The sequence below is a fragment of the Nycticebus coucang genome, chromosome 10 (assembly GCF_027406575.1).
Source record: "Nycticebus coucang isolate mNycCou1 chromosome 10, mNycCou1.pri, whole genome shotgun sequence".
NCBI classification, from domain to species: Eukaryota; Metazoa; Chordata; class Mammalia; order Primates; family Lorisidae; genus Nycticebus; species Nycticebus coucang.
In genome coordinates this window covers 40,809,491-40,835,349 of record NC_069789.1, presented here as the reverse complement: position 1 = coordinate 40,835,349, position 25,859 = coordinate 40,809,491, and the positions used below count along the sequence as shown (strand labels likewise).

The 25,859-nt window shown below is 37.9% G+C and overlaps 2 protein-coding genes and 1 non-coding gene across 5 annotated transcripts in view; all 3 read right to left on the bottom strand.

The window, feature by feature from the left end:
* The window catches only part of RAB3GAP2 (RAB3 GTPase activating non-catalytic protein subunit 2), a 122,902-nt gene that overhangs the window by 49,614 nt on the left and 47,429 nt on the right, over positions 1 to 25,859 (bottom strand). For all 3 annotated transcript variants that reach the window (XM_053606381.1, XM_053606382.1, XM_053606383.1), the window contains exons 5-12: positions 20,556 to 20,603; positions 20,404 to 20,479; positions 20,009 to 20,110; positions 13,931 to 14,030; positions 10,672 to 10,770; positions 1,701 to 1,849; positions 731 to 810; positions 522 to 611 (exon numbers count right to left, since the gene is read on the bottom strand). In XM_053606381.1, the coding sequence (XP_053462356.1) occupies positions 522 to 611; positions 731 to 810; positions 1,701 to 1,849; positions 10,672 to 10,770; positions 13,931 to 14,030; positions 20,009 to 20,110; positions 20,404 to 20,479; positions 20,556 to 20,603 (744 nt within the window). The remainder of the gene's footprint in view (positions 1 to 521; positions 612 to 730; positions 811 to 1,700; positions 1,850 to 10,671; positions 10,771 to 13,930; positions 14,031 to 20,008; positions 20,111 to 20,403; positions 20,480 to 20,555; positions 20,604 to 25,859) is intronic.
* Positions 3,192 to 3,915, bottom strand: LOC128596728 (40S ribosomal protein S24-like). Its single transcript, XM_053606385.1, has one exon. The coding sequence runs from the start codon at positions 3,715 to 3,717 to the stop codon at positions 3,334 to 3,336; it is 384 nt and encodes a 127-aa protein (XP_053462360.1). The 5' UTR covers positions 3,718 to 3,915; the 3' UTR covers positions 3,192 to 3,333.
* On the bottom strand, positions 7,140 to 7,274 carry LOC128597972 (small nucleolar RNA SNORA36 family). The gene has a single exon (XR_008383504.1). It is a non-coding gene; the product is annotated as a small nucleolar RNA SNORA36 family (small nucleolar RNA).

Here is a 25,859-nt window from a genome sequence, read left to right as displayed (position 1 = left end):
AAAAAGCCAAAACAAAGCAAAACTGATGCTCTGCCCCCAAAGCCTCATCAAATACACTGACCCATTCTGTAGCACCCCTGAACTAAACAAGGAAACATAAGCCAATATTCTGAGAAGTGCCTAAATACATGATTCCTGTTTTTTTTTTTTTTTTTTAAAGAAATCACTGAATACTTTTTAAGTTTATATAGCTTAGTAACAAACCAAATTTGTAAAAAAAATTCAACAGCTATCACTAAACTAACTTTAGCTAAGTTTACTTGTTAAAAAGTATACCCAACAAATACATCTTGAGTACCTACTATACGATAGGGAAACAGCTATGAACAAAATAGGTAAGAATCACTCTTTTCACAGAGTTTTATATTCTAGCGGGGGGGGGGGGGCGGATCCCACATTAACGAGTTTCAGAAGCTCTAAAGACTTACTAGACCAGCAAATCAACTAAATATAATGAAAAAGCATAAATTTAACAGTACCTTTCTAAAAAGACTAAAATTTGAGAAACATGACAGACTTGCCTTACAGCTAATGGAGTAGCTGGTTCAACCTTAGGCTTTTGCTTTTGAACAGCTTCTTCCTCGTGCTTACTTTTCCACCCAAGCCAACCACTGGAAAAGAAAATTAAATATAAACTGCGCTTTGAAGGTTTCAAACTGTAGACTATCAAAATAGAAGTTAAAATTAAGCTACATACAAATTAGGTAGTTCTTATTTATTATGTAATTACCTGGCAGCATTAAATAAAGCAGAAGTGAGTTTACTTGCAACTGCTAGTGCAACATGAGATAATAATGGTTGTGTGCTTCCCTGAAAACCAAAACATTTAAAAGAGGAAAGTCAGTAGCTTACAAAGAAATAAAACATACTTTCTAAATGAGGCTCACGTTAAAAAGCTTTGAGAAGTTGTACAGCCTGAACTAGCAACTCAACTTCTTTCAGAGGGTACAGAAAAAACTTTATTTTAGAAGGAATATAATTAAAAATTTTAACTCTATAGTTTAAAAATAAAATCACTAGTTTAGTTTAGTTTACCTCTAGGATTTCCCGCTTTAAATTTTAAAGTAGTTCAACCAAATTTTAAATGAGGACATTAAGATGACATTATTCCAACTGAGCTATGGATTTCCCATCTATCCCCACACAACTAGTTCCTTTCCCTCTTTATATATATATGTGTGTGTACATAAAAACACACACACACAAATTCATACACATTTTTATAAAAGTAAAAAGAGTTTGAATAATTCTGAGACGGCTGCTTTTTAAGTGAGAAATAAGAAGTGCCAAATCTAACACCTAACTTTTCCTTATTTTAGGAAGCAATTTTCACCACTTACATCAACTAAAGCTGTTTGCTTGTTCTGTCTTTACAGTTCCTCATTTACTCAAATCCCTGGTTGGCTGACGTCATTAACAACCCTGAATTTCTGGCTATCAACCCAGTATTTAAAGATTACTCAGCTGTCAAAGAAGTCAGAGGTTCAGAAACAAAGAAGATTGTTTTACAATGACTTCAGTGCCTTTTCAGTTAATCTAAAGAATTTAGAAAAAAAAATAGTTGAGCTTAATTTTAGCTTCAACTGAAACTTAGAAATGCAAACTGCTTAATTTTCCTAAGGCTAACTTACTACATCCAATTTGTAGACAAGTTCAAAAATCAAGAGTGGCCTTACTCATGATCAGTGATGAAACCGTACCTCTAAAGCATAGAAGAAGCCAGTAAATGGATTGGACCCCACGGTGATATACTGAGACATAGCAGGAGGACTGTTTTTAATTGCCGCATTAAATCCACCTATATTGGAAGCAGTCTTCATTTGGTCAAAAGGGGACAGAGTCATAATACCTAATGTTAAAAAAGACAAAAAAACCCCACATAATTTGAATGCACAATGTCATTTTAGGTCATTAAATTTTTACTTCAGTTCCATTTTAAGATGCTAATGGCTTAGTTTTACTTACGGACAAAAGTCATTTTTAAAAGCTTCACAATCAACATCAGAAAATACTTATAAATATTAAAATTACCCTGAATAATTTCACCAATCTATAAAATAAATAAAAACAAAATTTAAATGTTAATTTTTTAAAACAGATACAAAACTCAGAAGGTATAAGAAGTATATGGTCCACCTATATCCCCAGGTACCACAATTTACTTCTTGGTGGCAACAACTGAAAGTTTCTTACGTGGTCTTCTAGAGGTGCTGTACGGACACAATGATGCACACCAAATAAACTGGTATGTGCTCTGCTTCTTTATTTAATAAAATATCAAGGAAACATGCCACATTCTTCACAATCATTTTTAGTATTCCATTCTATGGTAATATCATAATTAATCTGACCTACCCATGTACATTTAGGTTGTTTCCCACCTTTTGAACTACAAAGAATGCTCCAATATATGTCCTTAAAGTCTTTGTAGACAGAGTACGTAAGTCTATCTATTCAGTAAATTCCCATAAACAGAAATACAGAGGTAAAAGGGAACTGCAGTCAAAAATTTTTATTAAGTATTGCTACACTGTATTCCACAGAAATAGAGTTAAATTATATCTCTACAAAAAATGGTGTGCTCTGTACCATTCTCAACAGTGAAATGACTTTCAAATATCTACTTTTTAGTTTAGAAATCCCCAATGTTTTATAATGAAAAGTTAATTTGCATTTCCCTAAGGTTCTTGGAGCAAAAGTAGACAGTCTGAATGCCACCATCCACATGCCTATGTAAAGTAGTAGAGAAAAAAAACCAGTGCATTTAAATTCACTAGTACAAAGAGAGAAAGCAGGGGAAAGTGAGCTTAGAGATCTTGGAATAAAGATCTGCCGCTAGATTCCAACATATATAGACTCAGGCAATGTCTTCAAACTTGGGTACTCATATGGTACATGAAACACCCTGAAGAAAGGCCTTGAACTCTAATATAGCTCAGAATGAAACAAGAGTTACTGTTATGGTTTCTACTGTTATATCTACTAATTTCCATATATAACTACTCCACTCCTTTGCCTAAAAAATTGCTCCTGAAGAAGAGTCCTGGGAAAGGAAGTTCTTTCAGTGAGTTCACAAGCAAACCATTCCCTTGATTTATAGAAATTAAAGTGACCAAATAAATCCTTGTAAAAGCTAGACTATTCTAAAAGATCACAGTACCTTTCTTTTTTTTTTTTTCACATGAAAAGTCTTTATTAATCTTCTTGTGAAAAATCTATACAATGGCTGCAGATAACATCACTGTAGAGTCTTTAGTCCTTCGCCTTTTTGCCAGCACCAACATTAGCCTTTGCAGTCCCCCTGACTTTCTTCATTCTGTTCTTGCGTTCCTTTCACTGCTTTTTTGATATCTTTTTCTTCTCATACGGGCCATGCCTTGCAAGTCTATGTTTGAGTTCATTTTTCTTTGCATAATCCAAAGAATCATAAATCATGCCAAAGCCCGTTGTCTTCCCACCACCAAAATGAGTTCTGAATCCAAATACGAAGATGACATCAGGTGTGGTCTTGTACATTTTGGCTAGTTTTTCTCTAATTTCTGTCTTTGGTACTGTTGCCTTCCCAGGGTGAAGGACATCAATGACCATTTGTTTCCTCTGAAGTAGTCGGTTAGTCATGAACTTCCTGGTCCGGATAGTTACTGTGTCGTTCATGATGGCGGGCGATCCTCGGGCAGCCAGGGAGGCACACAGTACCTTTCTAATGAATGAATTCATGATTCAACAGGCAAAATGCTTTTACTACTAAGTTTTTCCTGAGTCTACCAGAAGAAGATCAAAGGATGAAACATATGGCATAGAAACTGTAATTTAAGTTTTAAAATAGCTTCTTTTGGCCACCCACAGCTCAGTAGTTAGGACACCAGCCACATACATCGAGGCTGGTGGGCTTGAACCCAGCCCAGGCCTGCTAAAACAACAATGACAACTGCAAAAACAACAACAAAAAAAAATAGCCAGGCGCCTGTAGTCCCAGCTACTTGGAAGGCTGAAGCAAGAGAATCACTTACGCCGAAGAGTTGGAAGTTGCTGTGAACTGTGATGCCACAGCACCCTACCCAGGGTGACAGCTTGAGACTCTGTCTCAAAAATAAATAAATAAATAAATAAAAATAAAAATAAATAAATAAAATAGCTTCTCTTCATACTCCCATACAATACAGATGGAAGTATAAATTGCTATACAATATCCAGAGGACAATTTGGCAATGTATATAAAAAATTTTAAATTGATTCTAATTTATTCTTAGGAAATGGGTGATCAGTTCTTTCCATCCTTACCACCTTTTCCTTCCTGCAACTTAAGGCAGCCACTTTCAGTGCTATAGCTTAGATTCAGTCATCATTGACTGTATATTCTTTGTGATCTTAATTTCAAGCATACTACTTTTTCACTACTACCTCCTAGATTCCCATCTCACACTAGTAATTCCTTGTGATTATTCCACAATTTTATCAAGAGTTTCAAATCATTAATCCTACCATTTTTTTCATTATTTATCAAGCAACTTTCGTGATCACTTCTTTTCCAGCTTATATTTACATTCTATCATAAGTACTCTCTTGCAAATACCCATAATTCCCCTATAACCATCTCCCTCCAGATCTCACCTGGCTAAATATTCACCTTGGTTGACTAAACTTTCTACATTCTCTGATCTTCAAGCAAAATAGATGATTATTGCCAAGAAAAATAATGCGTCTGAGTTTAAAAATAAAGACCACAAATAAATGGGTGCACAAGCTCAAAATCCTATTCTTTTCCTCAACCCCTGCCCCTATTCAATCCTTTGAAACCAATTTGTTGAACAGACCAGGCTGTTTCATACTAATTTCCCAGTCTAAATTTTGCTGATCATATCTTTTATTTGATATGCTATGCTGCCCTCTATACTGCTACACATTAGTAGCTTCAACTAGGGACTTGTTCTGTGAGTCACAGATTTCAGCATTGTTTTTCATTAATTTAAGGTGACACGGCTGATTTTCAGTTCCTCTTCCTCTTTCCATGTTCTTCCAAAATATCTATACATCAGTCTTTAATTAAATTCACATTCATTGTTTTCATTATTAGGAATTATGTAACTATTACTGCTGAAACAAACTATCTATTATAATTACATTTCCTTATTTGTGAATTTTTTCCTGGAGTTACTATTACCTTGTCATTTAGGGTTTTCCCTAAAGACCTGGGGTCTTCTGACACTTTGAAATACATTGAAGTTCCTCTCAATATAAATTTCCATAAAGTCAAATTCTTTGAATAATTTTCTAGGTCTATTATAGTGGCTAAAGAAGGCCTCTTTGAGAGTGATGTACTGAACACAGACCTGAGGGAAGTGAGGGAGAAAGCCATCTGACTAGTTGGGTAAAGTTTTCCAGGCAGAGGGAGCAATAACCAAAAAGACTCTCACTGGAAGATGCAGGAAGTATCTGAGGAACATGGAGGAGACCAGCGTGATGGAACACAGTGAGAAAGGATAACGTAGGAGACAGGATCAGAAAGAAACATAAGCCGGACAAGCTCAGGCTTGTAAGCCACCATAAAGAGCAACCAGAAGAAAAGAGATAATATGTAAGAAATGGAAGAAAAAAGGAAGAGTATGTCTAATGGGAGGAAAACAAGAATTCAATTTTGGAGATGTTAGGTTTGGAGATCTAAGTAGAAACATTCAGTAAGGAGCTTAAGGAAGAAGTCAGGATTGGAGATAAAAATGGAGATTCTGTTCCTTGTTCTCATTGTTTCTAATCTTCGAGAGTAGAGAGTGGACATATATATTCCTAAACCTACCCCAATCTGGCTTTCACCATTCTACCTTTAATTGTTCACACGGAGTCAATACAGAGCTCCTTTTTTTTGCAGCTTTTGGCCGGGGCTGGGTTTGAACCCACCACCTCTGGCATATGGGGCCAGTACCTTACTTCTTTGAGCCACAGGTGCCACCCAATACAGAGTTCTCAAGTTGTCAAATCCAATGAACTTCATCTCCTTCTTAAACTCTACGAAGCATTCTACTGTTAACAATTTCCTTCCTGAACTTCAGACTTGCATATCCAATTTGTCCACTTGATACCTCTATCTAAAAGAATAATTTTATCAGAATTTAACCTATAAAAAATGTAACTCTTTATTTTCCCACCTTAAATCTCTTCCTTCTCCTTATTCTTATTTCAGTGAATAGTCTAATAATCCAGTCACTGGCTCAACTTTAAAAAATAAGAAATCCTTCTTTGGGTGGCGCCTGTGGCTCAAAGGAGTAGGGCACCAACCCCATATGGTGGGTTCAAACCCAGACCTGGCCAAAAACGGCAAAAAAAAAAAAAAAAGAAAGAAAGAAATTCTTCTTTCCTTTCTTAAACATACTGCCTCAGCAAGTACAAAATACATCTCAACTCTGCCTACCTCTCCCCAGCTTCACTGCCTCCACCGTAGGCAATGTCCTCGTTCTCTCTTGCCTTGAACTACTGCAACATACTCCTACCTAACTGGGGTCCTTGCTTTCTTCTATAAGCCTCTCTAGTAACAGCAGCCAAAGGGCATTTTAAAATGTAAAGCCCCACGTAGAATCCATCAATGGCATCCAGTGCATTTAGAATAAAATCTGACCTGTTTACCCCTAATGATCTGATCCTACTCTGTATCTCCAACCTAACCTTGTCCTGTTTTCCCCTCACTCTTTGTAGTCAGGTTAAATAGACATTTCTGTTTCTTGAACACTTTGAAATCTTCAAGTCCCCCAGGTCGTTATACTTGCTGCTTCCACTGCCTAGAATGCTCTTCCTACAGTTTTTCCCATAGCTGGCTCCCTCTCATCTCTCAAGTCTCAGTATAAAGTCAGTTCCTTGCAAAGGCATTTCCTCACCACTCTACCTAAATTACCCTCTTCTTTATTCTCTATCATAACATTCTGCTTATTTATGAGGCCTACTAGTATCTTGATATTATCATACTTTTTCATTTACTTTGTTTGCCTCCGCATCACCAGAATATAAATACCATCAGAGCAGAGGTCCTGTGTGTCTTGTATTTCTAGCACCAACATTATTCCCTGGACATAACAGGCATTCATTTATTTTGAAAAATAATCAGATCTTTAAAAGATGTATGTATAATCAGGACATCTGTATAACATTTTTTTTTTTGTAGGCTAGGGAAAAATGAGTAAAGAGAGTAATATTTTCTACTCAATCATTTCCCGCAGCCAGTTTAAATGTTCCAAAGTTTAATTACCAGTGCAGGGAAGCTACCCTGAACTGAACTCAACACTTTGGAATTTTGCGGCATTTTTATGTCAGCAAAAAAGTAAAAACACATTGAAATGTTTGCCCATGTTTTTATTACAGAGTATTCCACATAAGAGCCATGCAATAAATAGAGAAAAATGATCTGTGTTTTAGATATCTTCTGTTAGCCCCTCTTGACTCACACGCCTTCCTTTTCTCCCTGCTTACTGAGCCATGTGTATAAATCATCCTGACTCCAAGCTGGGTTCAGACAATGGGAAGCCTCACCAGGAAATTAAGGAGACTTAAGGAGCCAGTGACTCTCCAGGCACTGACTCCACTCATTATCTCTAAGTCCTGATACTGATCCCCACAGTCATCTCTTCCTCTCTTTCGTCTTTAGGCCTAGAAGTGGTTAACAGCTTGGCTGCTAAGAAATCCTGGGACAGGCTTGGCACCGGTAGCACAGTGGTTACAGCATCAGCCATATACACCGAGGCTGGCAGGTTCGAACCCAGCCCGGGCCTGCTAAACAACAATGACAACTACAACAAAAAAACAGCTGGGCATTGTGGCAGACGCCTGTAGTCCCAGCTACTTGGGAGGCTGAGGCAAGAGAATCACTTAAGCCCAAGAGTTTGAAGTTGCTGTGAGCTGTGATGCCAGAGCACTCTACTGAGGGTGACAAAGTAAAACTCCATCTCACAAAAAAAGAAAAAAGAAAAGAAAAGAATCCTGGTATACCGTCTTAACCCTTGTGGTTTTCCTACTTCACATCTTTATAAATAGCTTCTCTGTAAACAAACTTTCTTTTAATTATCTTGTTTCAAATGTGCCATCTGTCTTCTATTAGGATGCTGGCTGATAAAACGTATATTTAGTGAAACTGATGTGAAAGGCTGTTTATGATATATCTATTAGAAAAGAGTTATATCTCTACATCGCCATATGTATATTATACATGTACTTAGACACATACACAAAATGCCAATTATGAGTAGTATTTGGCATAGTAGTATCTGGATAGTAGTATTTAAAGGGATTTTTTTCCCTTTTCTTTTTATATATTCATGTACTACTTGAATTTTCTTAGCAGAGATATATACAAACAGAATATATGTGTTTATAAATATCACTTCCTTATTCTGTCCTCCCATTAATACTTTAACTCAAAGTCTATTACTTTTTACCAAGATTATTATAGCTTCCTTATTAGAAGCTAGTAAGTTTCTAATCCTGACACCTCCCTTCCAGCCTTTAAACTGTCAGCAAAGTTATTTTTCTCACAGGCAAATGAGATGATGTTATCCCTTGCTTAGAAATTTTCAACGGCTCTCAAAGTGGCTAAGAGAAAGAGCTAAATGAAAGCATTTAGCCATTCTTCCGCACAGTATACTAGGCCCTTCAAAATCCGACTCCTTTCTACATATTTGGCTTCACTCTTGCCAGTTATCTCAGGCACTTATTATTTCTTCTACCCTCATGCCTACATCCCTGTTGGCTAGAATGCCTTCTCTGTGCTTATTCTCTTAATCAAGTCCTACTCATCCTGTCAATTTCAGATTTAGAGTCAAGATCCTCTTCCCTGATGCCCTCAAAGGGATTTCGCTTCTGCTCCCACTACAGTTGGTCCACTTTTATGCTACAATAATCATTATATTGTAGTCCTGCAGCTATTCTTAGATATTTTTTCCAACTTTTAGAAAGCAAGACCATCAATCAGTGTAACTGGCTTATTGTACCCTCAATGAATCCCCAACAATAAAAAAAAAAAAAAAAAAGAAAGCAAGACCATCTATTTTTTTTTTTTATCTCTGTATTCATAATGCCTAACACTGTAACCAGTACAAATCCTGGTTGTAAGAAAAAATCTGCTTTATCTATATTCTGCTGGTTTAAAGGTTACCCCCCCCCCTTTTTTTTTTGAGACAGAGCCTCAAGCTACAGCCCTGGATAGAGTGCCATGGCATCACAGCTCACAGCTACCTCAAACTCCTGGGCTCAAGCGATTCTCTTGCCTCAGCCTCCCAAGTAGCTGGGACTACAGGTGCCCGCCACAATGCCCGGCTATTTTTTGGTTGTAGTTATCATTATTGTTTTGGCAGGTCCTGGCTGGATTCGAACCCGCCAGCTCTGGTGTATGTGGGCGCCTTAGCTGCTAGAGCTACAGGTGCCACCTTTTTTTTTTTTTTTTTTAAAACACAGAAAAAAAATGTTCTGTTGCCTGGGTAGAGTGCAGTGGCATCATCATAGCTCACTGCAACCTCATACTCCTGGGCTCAAGGGACCCTCCCACCTTTGCCTCCTGAGTAGCTAGGACTATAGGTGTGCAACACCACACAACAGCTACATTTTTTTTAATTTCAGACAGGGTCTCACTCTTGCTTAGCTGGTCTTAAACTCCTGAGAATTCCCACTTCAGCCTCCCAGAATATTAGGATTACAGGTATGAGCCACCACACCTGGCCTAAAGGTTACATTTTTAAAAGACTGATTTACATGGTCATTATATGGACCAAACCTGTCTGCAGAAGAATTAAGCCAAATAGTCTTAAAACTGTACAATACGGCAGCTGAGAGCACAATCAAATCATTATTAAAACTGCTACCAGGGGTGGCGCCTATGGCTCGAGGAGTAGGGTGCCGGCCCCATATACTGGAGGTGGTGGATTCAAACCTGGCCCTGGCCAAAAACTGCAAATAATAATAATAATAATAAAACTGCTACCAGGTGGCACTTGTGGCTCAGTGAGTAGGGCGTTGGCCCCATATAGCGAGGGTGGTGGGTTAGAGCTCGGCCACGGCCAAACTACAACAACAACAACAAAAAATAGCCAGGTGTTGTAGTGGGTGCCTGTAGTCCCAGCTACTGGGGAGGCTGAGGCAAAAGAATCACCTAAGCCCAAGAGCTGGAGGTTGTTGTGAGCTGTGATGCCACAGCACTCTACCAAGGGTGACAAAGTAAAACTCTGTCTCTAAAAAAAAAAAAAACAAAAACAAAAAACCTACTACCATTTTTTAAAGCCATAAGCTATTAGTCTGAACTAAATTCCAAATGTCTCACTAAAGGCTTGGCACCTGTAGCTCAGTGGCTAGGGCACCAGCCACATACACCAGGGCTGGCGGGTTTGAACCCGTCTCGGGTCTGCCAAACAACGACAATTGAACCAAAAAATAGCTGGGCATTACGTTGGGTGCATGTAGTCCCAACTACTTGGGAGACTGAGGGAAGAGAATTGCTTAAGCCCAAGAGTTTGAAGTTGCTGTGAGCTGTGACACCACAGCACACTATGGAGGGTGACAAAGTGAGACTCTGCCTCAAAAAAAACACTCGCTAAAGATAATACATCTTTTCATATAATTATGTCCATTTTTTAACAAACAAGACATTGCAATTAACAAGTATAAGAAGTAAATACCAAGATAGTTTGAACTATTAATACTTACCAACACTGGCATGATCAATAATAGTGTCAATATCTTGTAGACCCCATTTCTTATAAGCTAACGGTGGTGGTTGTATATTCTCATTGCCCGATGCTGCAGCTGTCAAAGATAAAAAATTCGACAATACAAGTCTTACAAAAGTCATTAAAAATATAACAATTTATTATTCTAAAATTTCAGCTAATAATAATGAGGCAAAGTAATGAAAATAAGGTATGAAGTGGGATTTATCCAAGTCAAGACAATGCACATAAAATGTAAACATTTATATTTATTTTTTTGGAGACAGAATCTCAAGCTGTTGCCCTGGGTAGAGTGCTGTGGCATCATAGCTCACAGCAACCTCAAATTCTCGCACTTAAGTGATTCTCTTGCCTCAGCCTCCCAAATAGCTGGGACTACAGGCGCCCGCCACAATGCCTGGCTATTTTTTGGTTGCAGTTTGGCCATAAGAGATTTTGGAACACTCAAGTAATTAAAGAAGACTATTAAAATTCCTAAGATACTACTAAAAATCAAGGTGGTTTCAAACTGCAGTTGATGCAAAATAAGCAATTTCTTCTCCTTAAGAAAGTAGGTAAAATCCTATAAATTCTCATGCTCCATATCAGTATTGCAAAATTCTGGCTGTTTATTCTGGAAAGTATTTTAATAAAGGAAAAATATAATCCTCTAAACCAATGGTTCTCAACCTTCCTAATGCCATGGCCCTTTAATACAGTTCCTGTAGGTCGTGACCCACAGGTTGAGAACCGCTACTCTAAACACTAAAGATTTGATAATAAGGCCAAGAAGAGAGAATTTCCCTATATGCTAAAATAACTATCACACCAATTTGTGGCTAGGTAACCAGAATTGTTTTTAGAGCAATTTAAAATCAGAGGGCACTAAGTGGCTTAATCCTTACTTCTAGGAGACAAAATAGATTTATAGTTTTATACACAACAAATAAACAAGAATTCAAAAATGGTGAAAAATTAAATGGTTGATAATACTAATCATAACATAATTATCTATTTTTAATTTAATTAAGAGAATTCCTTTTTTTTGAGACAGAGTCTCACTATGTCACCCTTGGTAGAGTGCCATGGCATCACAGCTCACAGCAACCTCAAACGCTTGGGCTTAAGCGATTCTCTTGCCTCAGCGTCCCAAACAGCTGGGACCAGAGGCACCCACCACAACGCCTGGCTATTTTTTGTTGTAGTTGTCATTGTTGTTTAGCTGGCCCAGCCAGATTTGAACCTGCCACCCTCGGTGCAAGTGGCTGGCACCGTAAGCACCATGTTACAGGCACCGAGCCAAGAATTCATATCTACAAAAAATTATTGGCCTCTCTGGACATCTATATTAATGGCATTTTAAATGTTCTCACGATAATGAAATTTATGATGGGTTAAATTAAAATAATTTAAAATAATTTATGGAAGAAAAAGTATCCAATGTACTCAGCCCTACTATGAAACTAATTTATAGTTTTCATATGAAAGCTATAACCCAATTATAAACTAAGAATATGGGGAAAGGGGAAAGGGAGGGGAGGGGGGAGGATGGGAGGAGGAAGGTAATTGGTGGGATTACACTTACTGTGCTTCTTATAAGGGTACATGTGAAATTTACTAAATGTAGAATATAAATGTCTTAACACAATAACTAAGAAAATGCCAGGAAGGCTATGTTAACCAGTTTGATGAAAATATTTCAGAGCATGGTGCCCCATGATTGCATTAATGTACACAGCTATGATTTAATAAAAATTAAAATAATTTAAAAGGTTATGAAAATAGGTATAAAAATCCAAACAAACTCTGACCTAATATAAATGCAGGTACTTTTAAAGAACCACATAACCAAGACTTCAGAGGTTTACCAATCACATTAATCTGCTAAAAAAGACAGACAGAAAATTTTTTTTTTTTTTTTTTGTAGAGACAGCGTCTCACTGTACCGCCCTCGGGTAGAGTGCCGTGGTGTCACACGGCTCACAGCAACCTCTAACTCTTGGGCCTACGCGATTCTCTTGCCTCAGCCTCCCGAGCAGCTGGGACTACAGGCGCCCGCCACAACGCCCGGCTATTTTTTTGTTGCAGTTTGGCCCGGGCCGGGTTTGAACCCGCCACCCTCGGCATATGGGGCCGGCGCCCTACTCATGGAGCCACAGGGGCCGCCCAGGACAGAAAATTTTTATTGCAATATAAATGCTGCATTTTACCCTGAAAGAAATTGCTTATTTTGCATATTACAGTTCACTCTAGATTTAGAAATAATTTTTATGAAGCAGCAAACATCTTTTAATTAGCTTATGTTTTCAGGAAGCTGTCTCAACCATTTAGGAATTAAATTTCATTTTAGGACCACTAAGTTCCTATACCCAATCTCAGAAGACAAGAGCAATTTAGCACTATTACTTTTATTTTCACTTATTTTAAGACTGTTCTTCCTCAAATTTTAACATCTAAAATTGGGGTCTTAAAACTGCTGGTCTATCTTTCACTAGCAACATTTTTTTTATTCTTGGCAGCACATAAAATAATATTGTATCTTACCATCAAAGGCTCCCTGAATTTAAAGACATACCTCCTCCACAGATACAACAGTATTAGAATATAAACTATAGGTAGTAAAAGAATTCATGATTATTTGGACAATTTTCATCACTAAGTCTGGAAATAACGTAGTTGCCTATATATACATTAAGTTTAGGCCTCTAGCTTTTCTCCATTCAGAATTGTTCCAAGTTAGTAAAAAGAAGCTGATGTTGACTCCCTGCTGGGTCCTGCTTACTGTCAGCAAAATTTCCCTCGCACACAGTGGTATCTTGTCCTCAGCGAGAGTGGAAGCAATGTGGATTCACAAGATTTCATTCAAATCTTAGTTTCTGATTTAGTGAAAATTTGGTACCTCAGCTAGATGGGATTAAATGCTTCATCCCAATGTCGATCATTGATACAGGTGCAACCATTATCTAACTAGCCAAGACACACGGCTGAATTAGTGAAGAAAGCCTGCTGTTCCTATGCTGGCCAAGCTATCCACTGGCAACACATGAAGAACGTCACTATTTCAATCCTTGTCTTTATTTTGCTAAGTAATCAACCCAACATGCAAATCCATGTCTGCAAGAGCAGGGGTTTCCCCTTAAATCTAGTTCAAGAAGGTTTTTTTATTTAGAAGATATATTTAATTCTATACGTAGGTCATAATAAATAAAATAAAATAAACGCCATCAGAAGTTACACATTTCTTGCCAAAACAGTACCTTTTGCTACCTGATTTCGACAAGCACGAAGTGATTGAAAAAGGCTAAATCCATCAATAGTCACAATGGCAGCTGGATATAAGATACTCAACTCTTCATTCTATTTCAGAAATAAGAAAGAAAAAAATAATAAAATTTCTTACATAGATACGCTTCTTTTGCATATCTTTTTTTTTGGTTATACCTGAATTTCATGAATAATTCAGTAAGATTAAAAATACTGCCAGATGCGGGGGCTCACATCTGTATTCTTAATACTAGGTAGGCCACGGTGGGTGGATTGCTGAGGCCAGGAGTTTGAGGCCAGCCTGCCCAACATAGCAAGATCCTGTCTCTACAAAAACTTAAAAAAAAAAAAAAACAATTAGGCATGGTGTTGTGCACCCCATAATCCTAGCTACTCATGAAGCTGAAGTGGGAGGACTGTTTGAGCCCAGGAGCCCAGGTTACAGTGAGCTATGATTACACCACTGCACTCTGCCACAGGTGACAGAGCAAAACCCCGTTTCAAAAAAACAAAACAAAACAAAACTGAAATACTGTGACTAACCTGTCAACCACTGAACACATAAAGCAGTAGCAAGGCAGAGGAACAGTAAAAACAAAAAATTAATTTCAGAATGCCTTTTGTCTAAAGACTTAAAATATTCTCAAATAAAACCTTCAGTATATGGTAAAAACAGTCTCAAGATAGATGGTGAAAGTAACAAAAAAATTACAATTTTACAAAAATTACACATATTTAGATACCAATAATGTATAAAAATAGAAAAAGAAAACTCACCTGAAATCGCAGACATGTCTCAATGCACACTCTCAAGTATATTCATTTGCATGAGATAACATATATAATATTCCATAACATGTTTTTATAACTCAATATGTCAATATTTTTCCACTTCAGTAAGTAAACACCATTTTTGCTCATAGCTGTAGAGTATTTCATTATATGTACTCAAATTTACTTAACCAAGTCTTACTAATGCACATTCAATTTGGCCTCTTTCTTCCATTCTTTTTCTTTTTTTCTCTTGAGACAAGGTTTCACTCTCCCAGGCTAGAGTAAAGCAGTGTTATCAAGTTAACTGCCACCTCAGACTCTTGGGCTTAAGTGATCCTCCTGCCTTAGCTTCCCAAAAGCTGGGACTATACACATATGCCACAACACCTGGCTAATTAAAAAATTCTTTTACGTCCAGGCTACTCCTGAACTCCTATCTTCAAGCAATCCTCCTGGCTTAGTTTCCCAAAATGCTAGGATTATAGGTCTGAGTCATGAAGCCCAGCCTCCTGCTTCCCCACTTGCTCTTTACATTACAATTCATGGTCCATATAGCCACTGTGATCTTTGTGAGACACAGCAGATCAAACCACTCTCTTGATTAAAACTCTCCAATGGCTTCCTTTTGTATTCAGATTTAAATCTGAAGTTTTTAACATGGATGCAAGTTCTGGCACCTATCTCTAAAGTCATCCTTACATCTTGCTGTTGTTGCTCCTTGAAGAGAAAGGTCATCATCACTTCTGTCCTTTGCATGTGCCTGGACCACCTCCTTCCAGAGCTTCATTGTCTAGCTCTTTGGATCTTTCAGGTCTCGGCTCAAATGTTGGTTACTCAGAAAGACTGCTTCTGAGTCTCCATCTCAAAAAAATCCGTGTTTGCTAACCAAATTATTATCTCATTAACACGATGACTTCCTTCATAGCATCTATCAGAGACTGGAATCACCTTGATGTCTCTAATTGTTTACTGTTGGTTTCCCTCTACCATCTCCAAACTATAAGCTCCATAAAAGCAGGAACCTTGTGTTTGGTACACTAATGGATCCTCAGAGATTATAACTGAACTGGGCGCATAATAGGAAGTAAGTAAGTATTTATAAATTAATTTAGTGGGTCACTAGGAAAAGTTTTGAGACAGACTGGGTCATGGGCCCTTTATTTAACTTCCAAGAAATACAGTCAACTACAACTTTCCAATTAACGTGTGCAAGTTTCAGCTTGCTTGGCTTATCATTGTTGCTGGGAGGGCTTCACACAGATTTTATGTTTATTGATTTTTGTGTATCTCACAACTTTTGTAATGACTCATGTATAATATAACAAATATTTTTCTGTCGGATATAACTTTAATGTAAATTCCTTCAAGTGAGTCTCTTGGGTTATAGAGTATTCACAGTTCTCATTTGCATACAGATTATTAAACTGCCTCAAGAAGTACCTATAGGTTTATATTTCTACCAATATTTGAAGTCAATTAAGTTCATGAACTCGTCCTAGAAGAAGTTCTATATCCTCACTGATGAATAGCACTAAGTACTCCCCTTGGGAAGCTATGCCAGCACCTACTCCACCCTTCAAAGTACTTCTGCTAGGATGAATTCCCAAACTTAACTGTCAGACCTTGCATAATGAAGAGTTCCAAAATTGCTTCGATAGGTGCTGGCATCAGTGCATGGCTTCCCAAGGGGAGTGCTTCAAAGGTGACTATGTGATATTCAGCAATGAATAGTACTTTTTGTAGGACATGTGTAGTACTTTTTCTAGGACAAGTTTATAAACTTAATTATCCAATCTCATATGAAAGTGTCTCTTTTTCCATATTGTCGCCAATAGTTTTGTTAATTTTCTTTTGAGACAGAGTCTATGTCGCCATTGGTATAGTACCATAGCGTCACAGCTCACTGCAACCTCCAACTCTTGGGCTTAAGTGATTCTCTTGCTTCCCAAGTAGCTGGAACTACAGGCACCTGCCACAATGGCCAGCATTTTTTTGTTGCAGTTGTTTAGCTGTCGCGGGCAGGGTTCGAACCCACCACCCTTGGTGTATGTGGCTGGTGCCTTAACCACTGTGCTACGGGTGTGGAGCCAGTTTTATTAATTTTCATCTTCATCAATCTGAAAGGTGAAGTTATCTCATACTATCTTATAGTTTATAAGTTATTATTAAGGTTCAAAATGTTCCCATGCTTTCTAATCAATACTATTTCTTCTTTGGAGATCTATCTCCTTTTTCTACAGGATTGTCAGGCTGTTTCTATTTTTAAAAGACATTTTTGGGCCATGAGGGGCAAGAGGGCTGGCGTGTATGTTCACGTGACAGACTCATAAAGCTAAGTATGCCCAGCTCACTGAGTATGGGAAAGAACCTCCTCACTGACCTGGAGGAACTGGAAGACAGAAAGGACCTACTTGCCAGCAAGTCAATAATCTCCAAAAACAAGAACATGCTAACACCAACAGCAATGGCCCAAAACCTATAGAAATTATGTTAGATGACAAATCTTTTTACAGAAGTCAAAGAAGAAGTTCCTTTGACATTTCAGAAAGAGACTTTCCCCTCTTTGGAATGTTCTCCTGCAATGACCATCTGTCATCCCAGTATACTCACTGCTCCCAGAATTGAATTAGAGAAAATCTGCTTGTGTGTGTGATCTGCAGCACATTAAAAAGAATCATATAGAAGATATTTTATGTGTATACACTGATGTGTCAGATGCAGAGATGCTTACATACAACAAATACATCACAACACATACTTCCTTCTCTGTGATCAATAAGAGTTATTTTTCAGCTAAAAGATGATTTTTTTGGCTTGTATAGCAAATCAGAAGTATTTGAATATTATATTTTTCCACTAGGTTTTTTTTTTTTTTTTTGGAGACAGAGTCTCACTTTGTAGCCCTAGGTAGAGTGCCCTGGTGTCACAGCTTACAGGAAACTCAAACTCTTGGACTCAGCGATTCTCTTGCCTCAGCCTCCCGAGTAGCTGGGACTACAGGCGCCCGCCTCAACACCTGGCTATTTTTAGAAACAAGGTCTCACTCTGGCTCAGGCTGGTCTCAAACCTGTCAGGTCAGGCAATCCACCTGCCTTGGCCTCCCAGAGTATTGGGATTACAGGCGTGAGCCACGATGCCCGGCCTTTTTCCACTAGTTTTTAAAAAAAGGATTATAAACATAACCAAGTGTAAAGTATTTGAACCTTCATCATCCAGTGAATTCATAGAAAAACAGAAAACAACTCTTAAAAGATACCTTGAATTCATAGATTATCTTCTTCAATTTCTACCTGGCCCTTCTTTGTCTCTGTCAATATTTCCATTTTCTCCTATCTCCTTATGATAAATATTATCAGTTACTAAGACAACTCTTCAGCCTGCAATTTTATTTTGCTTTTACTTGGAAGAATTCATTATCTATGAGTTTAATCATCATCTTCAGTTTAGTCTCTGTGCCTACACAGTAATTTTCTATCATTACCTGATAGTGGCATCTTCATTATATTTCCTACCATTGCCTTAAACTTAACAATCTTTATTTACTGCCAAAACAGTCCCCTCTTCCAACTTTGTTAATGGAACTCCACAGGATAAATATCTTTAGCTCATTTCTTTTTGTTAATATTCTATATCTCTGCACAATAACCAAGTTTTTTTTATTTTTCAAACTTATCCTTCTAATATTTTCTTTTTATTTTTTTATTATTATTAAATCATAGTGTACATTAATGCGATCATGGGGCACCATACACTGGTTTTATAGACCGTTTGACACATTTTCATCACACTGGTTAACATAGCCTTCCTGGCATTTTCTTAGTTATTGTCTTAAGACATTTATATTCTACATTTACTAAGTTTCACATGTACCCTTGTAAGATGCACCGTAGGTGTAATCTCACCAATCACCCTCCCTCCGCCTATCCTCCTTCCTCTCCCCCTTCCCCATATTCTTAGGAATAATCAAGTTTTATCAACTACTTCTTCAAAATAATTTTTGTACTGATACTTTCTATCTTCCTGTTGGCATTCTAGTCTTGGTTCCCAACACTCGATACCTATTACAAATAACTTAAAAAACCAGATATCTAGCCTCCCTGATTCCAGTTCATCCTGAAAAAAGAGTTCTTCAATATCCCTTTGATTCCATCACTTCCTTTTCATAAATCTTTAGAAGCTTTTCTCATCTTCTGAATTAACTGTAATTAATTTGCTTGTATTTTACTTGGTTTTAATTTATGCCGTTTGGCTACTCTGCCTATCCAATGGCTTCTCATTATTTTCTAACACAGCTTCTTCTTGCTGCATACATAATACTACATTTGAATCATCTCTCATTTTTCTCTTAATTACCTTAAATACTTTCCCCTTTTCCAATTACCTAATTCTATAGCCATTATTCAAGAATTAATGCAAATGTCACCTCTTTAATGAAATGTCTCTTATTAGAGAGATCCCCTTCTTTAAATTTGTACAGAATTTATTTTGTCCAAATAAATTTGCAATTAATTAGATATGCATTAACAGGTTTTAGTCCTAGTCTCTCTTACTAGGTTAAATTTCTACACCTCTAGTCCACTTCTCATGCAATCTAAGTCTACAATGTACATTGTACATATACAATATATACATGTTTATTTGAAATTTTTTGAAGGTGAAGTAGCACAAAAAAGAAAAGTATAGTATAGTCTAGGAAGACTATGTACCTTGCAAAAAAAAATAAAACCACGCTGGTTTAAAGGTTCAAATTATTTTTTGACTATGAGACAATCAAGATCTTACAAGACACCTAAGAAGTGATAGCCTTAGATACTAAACAGTATTATTTTTCTCAGTTAAAATCTTCAATGAATTTAAAATATTTCCCACTATAAACAAAAATTGAACAATCCCTTTTCTGAGAAAGAGTTAAGTATAAAGGAGTAGTACTATTAACAGTAAAGGCTGAAACTTTTTCTTTTACCATAGGTAATTTTGACATCTAAATTCAATAAAATTATATAATACCATGTTTTTGCCTGAAGTCACTACTAAATTCTTAAAATGAAAAACCTTTTTGGCTTCTAACTATTTTATTTTGTTATAGAAGAAAACATACATTATGTAATTAAATAAGTAAAATCAAGACTGCTATTCTCTAGTCAGCTACAAACAGATCGTATTTCTAAACCATGACAGCACAGCTAACTGAGCCACAGACAAAGGTTATCTTAAAGTTTCCACCCAATAAGAAAGAAGAGACTGACTGCTGCAAAGTAATGCCACTGTTACTCTTTGAACATAATTGTTTACATTACCTGCTCAGTCACACCAGGATGCCGAGGGATTTCATAGGTCCTGCATTTAAGCTGAAGAACCGAGTCTTCATTCAAAAGCTGTGCAAGCAAGAGCACACCATTCTAGGAGGAAGCACAGAGAAAGGCCCTGCTTGTTTTCTTACCAATATACCTGAGCAGGGATGGCCAGGCAGAGAGTACCACTTTCCCAACAGTTTTTCATAAATACCAGGGACTCTCTTTTCAGACTACAGTTTCTCTTCTCTGTATCTTCTACCAGAACTTCTCGCTGCCTCTCCCAGCCTCTCCCCACATAAAACATCAACTACACATTTCCAAAGAGCAGGTAATAAAGTCAAAAACTAGTTTAATGGGGACATAGTTAGTGTTTTTTAACTGCTGAAAACACAACTCACCTCAGTGTAGAAGCGTACATAACCTGAAGTAAAACCCACCACAATGCAGGTCCAGTCAGGACGTCCAGTAGAACTCCTATTAAAAACAGAATTTGGGATCTTAACAGATCATAAATCAAAGCAAAGATAACAGATACCTTATTTATTCTTACCTCTTTTGGCTTGCTAGTGGAATACAGAGAGCACTGGTTACACATTCCCTAAAAACAAAAACATAATTATAAGCTTATTCACTGAACTTACCTACTACTTTTATTTCTCTGTATCTGATGTTAAAGAATAGTTAAGTGGAAGAGGACCTCCCTGGACCAGTTTTACTCATAAGTAAATGAGTAAGTAAAAAACAGTAAAATTCCACCATAGGTAGGGTCCATAAAATTCATTCACATAAAATGCAATGTCACATGCATTTGAGGTTAAAAAACAAGATTTAGTATTCTCAGTAATTTGAGATGCTAAAGGAGGTGGGGGGATCACTCGAGGCCAGGAGTTGAAGACTTGCCTAAGCAATATAGCAAGCTCTTATCTCTTAAAAAACAAAACAAAACAAATTAAAAAAACAGGATTTTTTTATTCTGTACTGTCAGGAAAGGCATAAAAGAAAGCAAAATTTTACTTATACAATGAATTGTATACAAAACTGAGAAAATCTCAAATGAGCACCATGCAATCATTTCACACTATCCCTCTCTCCTCTGCTTCAGCCAAGAACTTCAGCCTCCCTCCTTGCTAGAAATGAGGGGCTTGGCAGAGTGTTGAGGAACTCCTGGTCACATTACATGCAAACTGCATTTCTGTAGGAAATGGAATTTTAGGGACAGACTTTATTTCAACTTGCTGGTTTTTTCTTTTGCAGAAAATTGCCCCAATAACCTATTTATAAGAACATGTTGCGCGGTGCCTGTGGCTTAGTGGGTAGGGCCCCAGCCCAATATACTGAGGATGGTGGGTTCGAACCCGGCCCCAGCCAAACAAAAAAAATAGCCAGACATTGTGGCGGGTGCCTATAGTTCCAGCTACTCAGGAAACTGAGGCAAGAGAATCGCCCAAGCCCAGGAGTTAGAAGTTGCTGTGAGCTGTGATGCCACAGAACTCTACTGAGGGTGACAAAGTGAAACTCTGTCTCCAAAAAACAAAAAAGAACATATTAAGTTTAATAGTCCCTTAAAAAGATTTATTTTTCCCTGACATGTACACTTGAAATATTTCTCAAGAGATCAGAGACCAAGCCTCAAAATCAAAACAGCTCCTACTGACTGACTTTTGTCAGGACCATCACCAGCTTATCTGAAAAACTATAAAGACTCCCACACTAAGGATGCGGTCACACTAGGTAACAAAATTAATCTCTGTGTCTATTTGTAGTTTTTAAAGTAAATTGTTTGCTTTGTATTTCTTACAGAAATTTAATGTCCTTTAAATGTTTCAATTAATTGACCTAAGGAGAAATATTATCATTTATTTTGATAATAGCAGAAAACATTTCATTGAGTATCTAACATGCCAAGCATGTACTAGGCAAGTCTACTTGTCTTTTGTCTGCATTCAAAGTCTGAAGGACCTTCTTACTCATTCCAATCAGTTTTCAGACACTGAAAAATAGGGGGCACAAGTTCTAAGGGAGTAGCTCCATCATGTAATCACACCAGAGATCTTGGTTTTAAAAGTTTTTACAGTTAGAGTGGTGCCTGTGGCTCAGAGGAGTAGGGTGCTGGCCCCATATACTAGAGGTGGCATGTTCAAACCCGGCCCCAGAAAAAAAAAAAAAAAAAACCTGCAAAGAAAAAAAAAAAATTTTTACAATTAATGATAATATTTCTCCTTAGGTCAGCAGGAAACCTGAATGTCTCAAACTTGCACTTTTGAAGTATTTATGAGTTTTAAGAATCAATGCAGAGAGGCGGAGCAAGATGGCAGCCGAGTAACAGCTTCCTTGCATCTGGGCACCGTGAGTCTGGGGATATAGGACTCCAGGCATCTCTGGCTGGTGGGATCTGCCTATCATCACCCCTGAGAGGATACAGGGAGTCAGCGAGAGACTTCTGGACCCCAAGAGGAGGACTAAAACAGTGGAAAACCAGCAAGTGGTCGCGTGTGTTCAATCCGTCTAAACCCGCCCGCAACTGTAAGTTCAGTAGCAGCGAGACTGCAAACCAGAAAGGCCTGACCTGTGAACTGTTTTGGTGTCTTTGGACTTGGCACTCAGTTGAACTGCCCTGGGGAGAGCCTGAGCGGGAGTGCGGAGAACTTTGACCTTTGTCTAGGGCCCCAGTCTGAGCCGCTCAGCCAGACGGAGCTAATAGTGTTTGGCTCTGGGTCACAGGCAGCCACTGTGAGCGATCTGCCCCGGCAAGCTCCACCCTCAGGGTCGCAGAGCTGGAATTGGGTGGGAGCTGGTAACCCAGTGACCAAGTAGCCTAAGGGCAGGGTCTGAGCCGCCTTGCAGCCCTAACCCTCGGGGGCAGAGGGAGACCAGTTTTGGCACACAGGGTAAGTGGACAGCCACTTCAGCAGTGATTCCAGCGACAAGCACTTCCCTGGGAAAGCTTCTGCTCAGCAAGTGAACAAGTTCAAAGTGCCTTTTAAGTGGGCTGAAGAGAGATTTAGGGTGTCTACCTGCTGGGGTTTGAGAAACTAGCAGCCTCCAGTCGTGTCAGAACTGTGATTAACATCTCATACCCCAGAAGACCACGTGTTGCCCAGACAATATTCAATAACATATACATACTGCTTTGTTTTTGGTTATGGTTTTTTTTTTTTTTTCTGGTATGGTTGTTTTTTTTGTTTATTTTGATGTTGTTGATTGTTGTTTTGTTTTTTAAGTTCAACCTTTTCCATACAGATCCTTTTTCTTTCTCAATTTTTCTAGTTTAATTATAATTTCCCATTGCTGCCTATTTCAATAATTAGAACTTCATTTTTGTTAGTGTTTCTACCGCTATTATTTGGTTTTTCCAGCCAATTTTATCCCGTAAAGTTTTCTGTTTGCTTGTTTTGGTTTGATTTATAGCATTTTTGTCTTTCCTCTCTACTTGGTGGAGGTGGGGTACTGTGTCTGATCAGGTTAGCAAAGAGCTGCTGACCTCAAGGGAACCACCCAACTGGGCACCCCCAGAAGGTGGTTTTTTTTTTTTTTAAGGTTATATCAAAGTACTCTACTGTACACCTATATTGCTCTGTCTCCCTCTTTCTGTGCCTCTCTTCTTTTTGTCAATATTCCTTTTACCCACCCCCTCTCCTTTCTCTATTTCTCTTCTTTTTTTCTTATCACTCGGTCCTCCTTTCTTTCATCCTTTTTTTGCTCTTCAACCTTCTCACCCTTCTGGTCCTGTAACCCTTAGTCCACAGGCACGAGAACTTAAAGAGCAAGAGGAAGTGAAAGGAAAATTAGGGCAAGGAAACAGATAAAAGAAATCACTCATGAGGAAGAATCAGCAGAAAACTCCAGGCAACATGAAGAACCAGTCCAGAACAACCCCGCCAAGGGACCATGAGGTAGCTACTGCAGAGGATTCCACCTATACAGAAATGTTAGGAATGACAGAAAGGGAATTTAGAATACACATGTTGAAAACAATGAAAGAAATGATGGAAACAATGAAGGAAACTGCTAATAAAGTGGAAAATAACCAAAAGGAAATTCAAAAACAGAATCAAATAAGAGATGAACGATATGAAGAATATAAAAAGGATAAAGCAGAGCTGAAGGAAATGAAACAGTCAATCAGGGAACTTAAAGATGCAGTGGAAAGTATCAGCAACACGTTAGACCATGCAGAAGAAAGAATTTCAGAGGTAGAAGACAAAGTTTTTGAGATAACTCAGATAGTAAAAGAGGCAGAAAAGAAGAGAGAGAAAGCAGAACGTTCACTGTCAGAATTATGGGACTTTATGAAGCGTTCCAACATACGAGTTATAGGAATTCCAGAAGGGGAAGAAGAATGCCCCAGAGGAATGGAAGCCATACTAGAGAATATTATAAAAGAAAATTTCCCAAATATCACCAAAGATTCTGACACACTGCTTTCAGAGGGCTATCGGACCCCAGGTCGCCTCAACTCTAACCGAGCGTCTCCAAGACAAATTGTGATGAACCTGTCCAAAGTCAAGACAAAAGAAAAGATTCTGCAAGCTGCCAGGAGTAAGCGCCAGTTGACCTACAGGGGCAAATGCATCAGAGTGACCGCAGACTTCTCTAATGAAACTTTCCAAGCAAGAAGACAATGGTTATCTACCTTTAATCTACTTAAACAGAACAACTTCCAGCCCAGAATTCTGTACCCTGCTAGGCTAAGCTTCAAAATTGACAGAGAAATCAAATCATTTACGGATATACAAACACTGAGGAAATTCGCCACAACAAGACCAGCTCTACAGGAAATACTTCAACCTGTTCTGCACACTGACCACCACAATGGATCAGCAGCAAAGTAAGAACTCAGAAATTAAAGGACAGAACCAAACCTCCACACTGATGCAAAAGATAAAACTAAGCAATGGACTCTCACAAAATAAGATGAATAGAATACTACCACACTTATCAATTATCTCAGTAAATGTTAATGGCTTGAATTCCCCACTGAAGAGACATAGATTGGTTGACTGGATTAAAAAACACAAGCCATCCATTTGCTGTCTGCAAGAAACACACCTGGCTTCGAAAGACAAATTAAAGCTCGGAGTCAAGGGTTGGAAGACAATTTTTCAGGCAAATGGAATTCAGAAGAAAAGAGGAGTTGCAATCTTATTTTCAGATACATGTGGATTTAAAGCAACTAAAGTCAAAAAAGACAAAGATGGTCACTTTATATTGGTCAAGGGAAAAATACAACAAGACATTTCAATTCTAAATATCTATGCACCCAATTTAAATGCTCCCAGATTCTTGAAACAGGCCTTACTCAGTCTGAGCAATATGATATCTGATAATACCATAATAACAGGGGACCTTAACACTCCTTTTACAGAGCTGGACAGATCCTCTAAACAGAAATTAAACAACGATACAAGAGACTTAAATGAGACCCTAGAACAACTGTGCTTGATAGACGCATATAGAACACTCCATCCCAAAGATAAAGAATATACATTCTTCTCATCACCCCATCGAACATTCTCCAAAATTGATCATATCCTGGGACACAAAACAAATATCAACAGAATCAAAAGAATTGAAATTTTACCTTGTATCTTCTCAGACCATAAGGCACTAAAGGTGGAACTCAACTCTAACAAAAATGCTCGACCCCACCCAAAGGCATGGAAATTAAACAATCTTCTGTTGAATAACAGATGGGTGCAGGAAGAAATACAACAGGAAATCATTAACTTCCTTGAGCATAACAACAATGAAGACACAAGCTACCAAAACCTGTGGGATACTGCAAAAGCAGTTTTGAGAGGAAAATTCATTGCTTTAGATGCCTACATTCGAAAAACAGAAAGAGAGCATATCA